The 10,128-nt window shown below is 46.2% G+C and overlaps 1 protein-coding gene across 1 annotated transcript in view; it reads right to left on the bottom strand.

The window, feature by feature from the left end:
* Positions 1 to 491: 491 nt before the first annotated feature.
* LOC135902109 (neprilysin-1-like) overlaps positions 492 to 10,128 on the bottom strand; it is a 36,327-nt gene continuing 26,690 nt past the window's right edge. Inside the window, exons 7-9 of the mRNA XM_065432022.2 lie at positions 6,956 to 7,249; positions 3,493 to 3,618; positions 492 to 1,076 (exon numbers count right to left, since the gene is read on the bottom strand). Coding sequence (XP_065288094.1) covers positions 858 to 1,076; positions 3,493 to 3,618; positions 6,956 to 7,249 — 639 coding nt within the window. The 3' untranslated portion in view covers positions 492 to 857. The remainder of the gene's footprint in view (positions 1,077 to 3,492; positions 3,619 to 6,955; positions 7,250 to 10,128) is intronic.

The following is a 10,128-nucleotide window of genomic DNA, read 5'->3' as shown; positions in this document are numbered from 1 at the left end:
CATTCTGTGAGGCCAATCTCTTTTGTCAATATATGTTAAAGCAGTCTCAACTTGTCACTTTGAACGCAATAGGTACAAACAACAGCTTTGAGCAGGAAAATTTCATAACCGAACAAGAAGAAACAAATACAAAAGGAACAATTGCGACGTCATCTTGACCCTGGAACGTACAGCTATGTGAGCTTCCAGTAATGCAAAATGTTGATGGATATTTCGTGGTAAATACACGACTCCACCATCGAATCCATCGTTCACGGGGCGGTATACGAGTACAACCCGTTCATTCATTCGATCCTCTTCTGCAGAGTATTTGCAGCAGTAAATGACTTTTTTTACAGTAATCCCATTAGCCCGAGCAGGGTTAGCCTTTCTTTATATGCACATCCATTCATTCATTGCGAACACACTGCCTCACGGTGGTATACCTGAGTCTTCTCATTCATTGTTTGATGAAATAAACCAATTCTCGGCGGTTCTCTGCAACAAACACAAATAAAAGGTCTGAGACGGCAACTTTCATAACCGAGCAATGAAAACCAAAGACAAAGAAACAAATTCAACACAAATGCGACAGCGTATAAGATCCTCGTTAAATACCGCAAGAATGCGTCGTCCAAAGACGTATTTTTGATCATTTTAAAAGCCCGCATAAAAACGCACGCATAACCCGAAACGGCAACCTGCGTCAAACCAGCAAGCGTACAGCGCAATGTAGCCGACGTTAAATGTTCTTGATTCGAATTTATATTGACAGAATGTCCAAAGAAGCGTCGATCGCTATTGCAGCGCAAGTTCTGCGCGGGGGGAAACGTGGTGCGCCTTGGGGTCAGGCAGCACACCATCAGGGGGGGGCGTCTTCACCAGAAGGTGCACCTCTCCTCCGGATTCATGGCCGCGTTTTGGGGACAGCCGAAGGCGGCCGAGAACCAGCGATTGTGGCGGAATGGCGTCCTGCACGATGCCTCAGAGCCGCAGCGAACGTAGCAGCCTGCAACGAAGTAGGTCTGTTCGTCGCTGAAATCTTGGAAGCCCAGCAGCCGGGCTTCGTTCGGAGCGGTGCGGTTGTTCGTTTGGCCCTGAAGAGCATTCGTAAGAGACGATAGGAAAGTATACGTTGTAATGACAGAAAAACTCGCGTTTTAGGACGAAATGCTGTTTTCTAGATCTAAATTTTCTTGCGAATAGCCGCGTATAAAACGAACATACCATTCTACGCCCTAAAGCTGTGACAACAGCTCGTAAAACGCTGTGCCAAACAATGGATATATTTGCGACTACGCCTCTAAAATACCCGGCACTATGCGTTGCTTCCGACCAGAGATCTCTGAGGCCCACGACTGCAATTAGGTGTCGCCCCGCACTCGCTAGACGCCGCTAGACAAACGGCCCCGCAAAAGGCGTTCAAGCAGGACCTTTCTGTCTTTGCATTGACAAGGTTTCTAAATCGGGGCTTCTAGAAATTCAGGAACGAAAAACCGACCAAATCAAGACTAAGTAAAGATTTAAAAAGAAAATTGCTTGCTGTTAATATGAGCAATTTGCCAAAGCTCTGTACAGACGGGGCAACATTTCCAACAACGAAAAATGAGCGTTCAATTTGAGGAAATGTCCCAGAGAAGTGTCAGTTATCTATCCTAGTGTCAGTTATCTATACATCAGTGTGGTGTCTTTTCATGATTATGAGGTGACCCATAATGGTGATGACGTCTTGGTGATCTTGAAGACGGTCACAAAAACTGCCTAAGACATCAACGACAGTATACAAATATTGCTCGCATATTGAAGAATAGTGCGTAGGTCATTTTTACACTAGGAGGCAAGACGTGTTCGTGACATCCACGTATCTACGCCTTTTTTATTATTATTCCTTGTTGCTACATCGAAGCGAAGTACATTATTGTAGAGCAGGGCTTTCCAAAAGATACACGTAAAGATATGCATGGAAGTCAAAATTACAAATGCTATGTTACACAAGCACAAATTTCAAAAGACAGGAGATACAGCGAGTAAAAATAGGCGAGTCACAAGTTATAATGACGGAGTACAAAATATACATGAACAATAAGTTGTTTACAAAATATACATGCATACAATACAAAATATACATAAGCAAGGTATGAAAGTTGGTAGCTGTATCAAATCCTCAAAATGGAACGTGGAAACGAAAACAAGATTGATTCGAGCTAGCATTCAAGCTGAATTATTTCATATGACTGCGCACGCACTTTATAAGACCTTAAGCGAAGGTTTAATTATTAGACGCTTGGTAAGGGGTTTCATTGGGAAATAGCGCGCGGAAAAAGAGTTCATAAGAGGTTTTGGAAATCAAGCTTCTTCGGCAACACCTAGTCGAAGCCACAGGCATGGACGCGATAAATACACTGGCAACACTGGGCAAATAAAAATGTCATTTTAGTTAACGCTAATTACCAGCATCCGGAAAGCATTTCTTGCGGCAGCATTGTTTGGAATGACGGACTATACAGACTTATACAACAGCACATGTCGTGCATTGCATGCTAATCTGAAGATACTTGATCTCCAGAACTGTGCAATATCAAATTCTACAAGACATTAGCAATTTTCAGCAGTAGGAAATCAGTCTCGGCACTGCTCGCACCGGTTCAGAAGGTGGAATTTAGAAACTTTTTACTGACAATAAATTTAATTGAGAGCAGATTACATACACCATGTGGGTGGTAACTAAGGTCAAATGAAATGATATCAAGACAACAAGTGGAGTGCAAGTTAATGCTGTCCACTAAGCATGAGGCGTTTAAGTTCGCGAACTTCAAATCAAGCTCCTAACTTCCTGTGACATTTTTTTCGAGCAATCTATAGCTTCAATACATATGTTCCTGCTCCTAGCAGGAAACAGCCGTGTGTTCGTCGCTCTGGCTTTGGTGGTAGCGCGTCTCAAATTCCAACAACACAGAATCAAGAATGGCGCGACATATGGACTAAAATTGACTTCACCGTAGCTGCTCCTTAAAACATAGACATACACGAGTTTTGAACTGTCGTGCGATGGAGTAAGTCTGCCCACCATCTCAGTTAGGTAATTAGGAACCTGGAAGAGACTTCGTGCAGTATAGAAAGCTGCTGCGTGCAATTACTATTCAACTTTTCTTTTACCTGAAGCGCCATTTGTCAATAAGATTATTATTTAGAGACAATAGAGCGTCCATTCTCCATAAAATTCTCCCCGAGCTCCACATTTCGAGCGATGTCTTTGCACACCTTTCCTCGTTTCAGTCTAATCAAATATTTTGCTCTATGGAGCAAAATATTTGATTGAAGAATGTTTGATTAAGAAAATATTTGATTGAAGAAAAGCACGAAAATATTTGAACCTTGAGAGGCGTACTCTTAAACCACCTTACACAATATTGAGTGATGCCCACCAAATGAGCAACAACGTCCCAAGTACTGTGTTTGGAAAGTTTCTCGTCCTAAACACTGCGAACTGCGCATCTCGATGACGTCGCTCACCTGAAATGCACGGCCCACGGGCCTTTCGGCGGCGGCGTGCAGAAGCACAGCAGCTGTGAAATTGTCGGCAGCTTCGTTGCAGGACTTCGTCATGTACGGATTCCGCACGAAACTCTCGATCAAAACCTACACAGTCGAAGTGTGCATCAACGTACCACAACCATAGTGAAGTCATTTTATTAGAAATGTAAATGTCCTACGAAATCATCAAAATACAGATCGACGTCTTCGAAGACAGTTTCCTTTGCGTACGCATTGTGTGTGTGTGTGTGTGTGTGTGTGTGCGTGCGTGTGTGTGTGCGTGTGTGTGTGTGCGTGCGTGCGTGTGTGTGTGTATGTGTGTGTGTGTGTTTGTGTGTGTGTGCGTGTATGTGTGCGCGCGCGTGCGTGTGTGTGTGTGTGTGCTCGCGCGCGCGCGCGTGTGTGTGTGTGTGTGTGTGTGTGTGTGTGTGTGTGTGTGTGTGTGTGTGTGTGTGTGTGTGTGTGTGTGTGTGTGTGTGTGTGTGTGTGTGTGTGTGTGTGTGTGTGTGTGTGTGTGTGTGTGTGTGTGTGTGTGTGTGTGTGTGTGTGTGTGTGTGTGTGTGTGTGTGTGTGTGTGTGTGTGTGTGTGTGTGTGTGTGTGTGTGTGTGTGTGTGTGTGTGTGTGTGTGTGTGTGTTTGTGTGTGTGTGTGTGTGTGTGTGTGTGTGTGTGTGTGTGTGTGTGTGTGTGTGTGTGTTTGTGTGTGTGTGTGTGTGTGTGTGTGTGTGTGTGTGTGTGTGTGTGTGTGTGTGTGTGTGTGTGTGTGTGTGTGTGTGTGTGTGTGTGCGTGCGTGCGCGCGCGCGCGCGCGCGTGTTGCACGCGAAGATGCATGGATGCAAGATTACAAAAATATGCAAGATCTTGCAACATAAAGCGATTCAAGTTAGCATCCAGGTACTCACAAACTCTCAATTTTGATTCCATCAATTATGCTAACGAGATTGCTTCGCTGTAAAATCTATTCAGCGACAACTGAGAAAGTTCAATGCCATATTTTACATACAACATGAGGATGTCTTGTGATTTCTTCAGTGCTCTTCGCAGCTTCAGCGACACCATATCAGTCGTTTAACGTTTCTTCACAAACAGAATCGCGACTAAATTTCACCAGCGCGCCGCCACACTTTCGAACCACAATAAATCACGACTGTGGAAACACGTCCTTGAATATCAATTGCGCAGAAAATTGTCGACTCTCGACGGCCATACAAATCATTTTATATTTTGTGGCCCTATCAATTTATTTGGGCGGAATAAATTTATTCTTTATGCAAAATCGTGGAATGATTTCGCCCCTTAAGGCGCCGTCTCCACTTACATCCCTGCATTGCGCAGAAAATTCAGTTTCGACTTTGGCAAGTGCACAGTTTACTTTACTTTTATACATGTTTAGCTATGTTACAGCTACAAAGAACTTCAATAAAAACATCCAAATAAGACAAAACTTTCCAGTAAGATGGGGATGAAGGCATCCGAAGTGATCAACCCTGCTCGAACAAGGAATGTCGCTGGAGCCAATGCTTCGGCTAGGAGCATTCGCCACAGCAGCACCTGTTCTTATTTATTATTATTATTATTATTATTATTATTATTATTATTATTATTATTATTATTATTATTATTATTATTATTATTATTATTATTATTATTATAGCGCAACTCACCCCTCCCTCCAATTGGAGTGAAGAATAAGCCGGTGTGTAGAGCAGGCTGAAGGAATCTCAAACGTTAAAAGAAGTTGGCAGGTGGTTAAATCTCTAGTTTAAGTCGATCAAGGATGTCCTCCTGATCCAGTTGGGGATGAGAATGAACTGGAGTCGCTGCGCACGGCACTCTACTGCGTCACCCATCGCGTGATGGAAGTAGGAGGAGCGCCGGACGCCTTAAATCGGTTGACTCCATGTGACCGCTGCCCACATATTTAGACTGTATTATCCTCGGGATTGGTCCACAAAGAAAGGCTAGAAACCCAGATACCCGATACAGATAAGGGTGAGTAGATCACTAAGGTCACTAAGGAGGACATCGTCATCAACAGGGAAGGTAGGGAGGGTGGATATTGTGAAATAGAGGAAAAGAGGGGGAACGTGCAATCTGACATGCTTCCATTCCTTGCTGACGTCACTCGTGTGTTGCTTAATATTTGTACCTTCGTGGTCTTGATTTATTTCAGCGTTTTTCCAGTTTTATTCACTAGTGCATTTGTCTCCTTTGCTTACTGCCGACCTCGCCACCTCCCTGTACGTATAGTTGCGATAGCTCTTTGATATTGTTTTCTTTTATACGGTTTGTTTTAGTGCCTTTTTAAATTATTGCACATTTCGAACTCTCCCCCACCTGCTATATACTTCATAGGCTGCATTATGAGTAATAAATGAGTAATTAATTAAGTCTACAATTATCGACCTCCAGCTCTTGCGGCGTTCCTATAACTGGCTATTGTTCGGGTAATAAAAATGGGAATACTACGCAATGTGTAGTCGAAGCAGCGTGCTCTCCGCCCTGCGACCCAGCTACGTGCACGAAAAACACAAATTTGTTCGTACATGAATAAACCCGTGCACGTGGCTCACGGTGGCTGCTATATGCGCGATTATTAAGCACTTGACAGCAATTTTTCGCTCATGTGCCAGTGCGCGGACCACCCAGGAACAGTGAAGACGTGACAGGCGAAAGCCTCCCTTATGCGTCCGGCAAAAGATGCCCTGTCACCCCATGACGATAGAATAACTGTTTAACAAACGGATGCGTATATCACGTGACGGTCTCTAACAATTGGCCTGAATACATTTCTTTAATTACAGTTGGGCTCTAGTAGTAGCATTTTACTCTAGGTGCACTCTAGTAGCATTCTCCTTCCCTCAAGCATCTTGTACAACAGCTGTGCGCAGGTGTCATCGTCACTGCATCACTGCGCGCCTTAGTGGCTGCTTAGCAAGGCGTGAACAGTTGTCTTAATAGCACAAGACACAATTTTTTTTCTTGGCGAGCTGTGTAATACGATTGGTCCAAGTGTTTCCGTTGCGTTTCCGGAGCAAATGACAGTATGATCAGTCAATAACCCCGTTATCGACAGCTGAAGTTGTAGCGAAGGACTCCTTGCGGCACGGTGTTGTGGTAACCCGAAGTTCAATGGTCTCGGCTAATGAATTTCTATGATGCTGCATATTGCACAGTGTATTTAAAGTTTTATGACCCCATTGTCTCAGCTGCTTCAAATTCTGCCATAGGTTACACGTCATCGCAAGTATATTTGCAGGCTTCATAACGGGCGCGTGAACAAACTGTTTCATTGCTAGGGTATCCATGAAATAGGTATCCGCGATGGGTATCCATCGCTAGAGTATCCATGAAAATAGATTTGCCACGGATAATGACGCAAGCAGCATCTTTCTTTCCCGAAATGTGCCCACAACACGCAGCCGTTGCCTCAACGACCTACCTCGGCAACGAGTCGGCCGAGGGACCCGTAGTTGACGGCGGGGGTGAGCGTCTGTCCGAAGACGGGCGGCTGCAGCACCAACATGGGCACCAGCAATGCGTGCAGCGACTCGAGGTAGCGCACCCTGGTGTCCAGTGGATCCACGAACAGGGGCAGCGACAGGTGGTCGAGCCTGGAGCCGAGCGCTGCCAAGCGACGCCCGCTCAGGGCGGTGGTCGTCTGCACCACAGAGCCGAACAAAGTGCGCCTGGCGTCGGCCACCGGAACCGACTCGTACAGCGCGTCAACGACCTCCTGAAAGAACAAGCAGGGCGGGGTGCATGGGCATGTAATCTGCCATGGGACTTCCTGCACAGGGTGTCTTAAATTGCATGCAATTACAAGCCTCCTACGCGAATTTAACCAACCATATTGCCGTCAATATGTCAATAGGAGGATGCAGTTCCTTGCGGCGAGCTAGCTTTATTGTATAAACTTCTTCCGCATTTAAAAAATTACCGACGATTACGTTACTTCCTAATGCGAAATTTGAGCGCAGCAAATAAGCTGTTTCACCTTTTCGATAGATTGAGGCAAAGAAATCGAGCAACACATGTATGCGCTATCACAGAATTTTTTTTTTATTTTTCACACGTATTCCTTTAACAAAGACTCCACTAACAGTTCTTGACAGTCATGAAGGAAGCTTTGTGGTCGGAGAAATAGACTGATATATGTTCGACTTGGTACACCAATGCTTGATTCTCAAAGACGAGATCTATACAAGTGCCTCGCGAGGTTGTCACAGCCGTGGGACGCGTTACGAGCGAGAGGAACGGGATGTTCTCCCGCATAAGTGTTAGGAAATTGCTGTTTGTCTTTATGTCAACATTAAAGTCCCCCACTACTAACATCGGTGTGGATCGATGGACGGTTAATGCGAGTTGCAGGAAGTGCACGACGTCTTTCGTGAGTGCGGTAGGGGCGAAGTAGGCAGCTACTACCAGCAAGCCGTTGGGCAACTTTGCGGCGCACAGTTCGCCAACTTCAAAGTTCGAGCCGGCGCTTTGACAACCGGAGACTCGCAGGAAGGGGTGGGAGGGGGGCGGCGTGTACACCCAGCGGCAAACGATGGGGGCAGAAGCGCGTGCAGCAAGCGGACAACACGATAAAGGGAGGAGGGAAGAGATAGCAGTGACTGACTGATGCCGCTGACGCCGATAGTGAGTCAACCCCAGCTGCGGAGTTGGTTTCAGGGACAACGCCGCCGATGCCGACACAAACAATATGATACCCTCGCTTCCGCAGCGCTAAGAACCAGGGGGGGGGGGGGGGGGGGGGACCCTTTCCTCCTCTTTCTGCATGGCGGCGACGGTGTTCTATGCAGTCACGTTATCTTGACTCTCTAGCGGCGTCAGCGGCATCCAGCGGTATCAGTCGGTCGCTGCTAGCGCTGGGGGGATGAAAGGGGGGCGGAGCTGGTTACGAGGCCGACGACAACGCCGACGCGAAACCCAGGAACGGACGCCAAAGAGCTGCGCTCTAAAAAAAGCCAGCTAAATTAATCATTTTCGCAGACTCAACTGTAGTTGACTTCCACGTAATGCGAAGCGTTCACGATTTGTAGAGAACGGTTGTGGGAGTGGTGTAACTGTTGTGTAGTGAACGGGTAGGTAGAGATTGTATGTTGTAGATGTTTGTGTTTATAATACGTAAGACAGAATGTGTATAATGTCAAAATATAAAATTAACAGTGAACTAAAACCCAGTGGCACATACCAAGTCACCCTTGTGGCATGTGATTTTAGAATTCGTTATCACCGGAGTCGGCCCAGCAAAACGGCAAGATACCCCCCGCCAGCCCGCAAAAACGTCGATGAGATCGGTTAACGCTTCGCATTAAAGAAAACTGTAACGCGGATGCCTGCGCGCCGCAGCAGAGCGACAGAACCGATGAAACAGCCAATTGTATCTGCTGAAATTAAGAACTGACACCACTGCCACCCAGTGCGCTATCAAGAATTGCGACAAGTAATAGGTCCTTTTCCTTTGCATTCACAAAGAAGTACAAGATAGGGTAACACCGTTAAATAGCCCGTAAGCTCTACGTAAAGATCGAACGGTCAGTGTATGGCGCATACATGTGTAGGTTGAGCCGTCGTCCTGAGCATAGGATACAGAATACATCTCCCGTGCACCGCATATTTAATCTATTCTTGAAACTAACAGTGTCATAACACAGCATTATAGAAAGTCATTTGCCAAAGACATCGACCTTGGGGTTTATAAGAGTGGCTTGTTGGGCTAGTTTGTACATGGTTATACTATGAGAATGCCAGAAAACTTAGAAAAAATCGAGAGGCAGACATAGACAAAGCGATAGGAAGGTGGTTGCCGTGTAGTGCCAGCAACACGTCGCAGCAAGGAGTTCTTCGCTGCAACTTTCGCTGTCGATAATGTGGTCTTCGAGTGATCATATTGCCATTTGGTGCGGAAGCGCAACGGGAACACTTCAACCAGCTGTATAATACAGCTAGCCAAGATTTTCCGTCTTGTGCCACTGAGACGAGTGTTGCCACCAGAAATCATTAACTAAGATAGAGAGTATAAACTTTATTGTAGCTCTAAAAGGCATTCTCGTTGTGATCTGTCTGGGTCACTCCGGAATTCCTTCTTCTGGTCTAAGGCACCCACGTAGACAACCGCCGCGCAGGCTCGGCCTGTAAAGTATATCTGGTCCTCCAGGACCGGGCTGATCAAGACAGCCTCTCACTGCTCCAATGTGGGACTTTTGTGTGGAGGCGTGCAGGGTTACGTTGGCAGGCCCACATGGTGGGGTGTAATGAAACCTTATCCCAGCAATGTTGACTTTTATTCTCATACGCGGTAAGGCAACATTTGTTAAGTATATGTACACATGGAAAAGTGCCTGCCTAAAGCTGACGCCAGCATGTCACCAGCATGTCGCCTGCTCTTTGTTGAGCTTAGGGTGGGGCGGAGGATATTGTCTGCTGCTGCCCTTACATGCTCCAGTATTTCTCTATACCGTTGGGGTACAGGCATTGGTAGCCACGCCTCAACTCCCCGCTCGGCAGGTGTGGCCTCGAGAATTACGTCAGCCGTGTGGTGATCTGCATGTCCTCGTACCCATGGCATCTGATGTTCGACTCCGGGGCTTACGCCCTGGATGAGTC

The sequence above is a fragment of the Dermacentor albipictus genome, chromosome 1 (assembly GCF_038994185.2).
Source record: "Dermacentor albipictus isolate Rhodes 1998 colony chromosome 1, USDA_Dalb.pri_finalv2, whole genome shotgun sequence".
In the NCBI taxonomy this organism is placed as follows: domain Eukaryota; kingdom Metazoa; phylum Arthropoda; class Arachnida; order Ixodida; family Ixodidae; genus Dermacentor; species Dermacentor albipictus.
The sequence above is the reverse complement of the archived record's forward strand: the minus strand, read 5'-3'. Positions and strand labels throughout refer to the sequence as shown.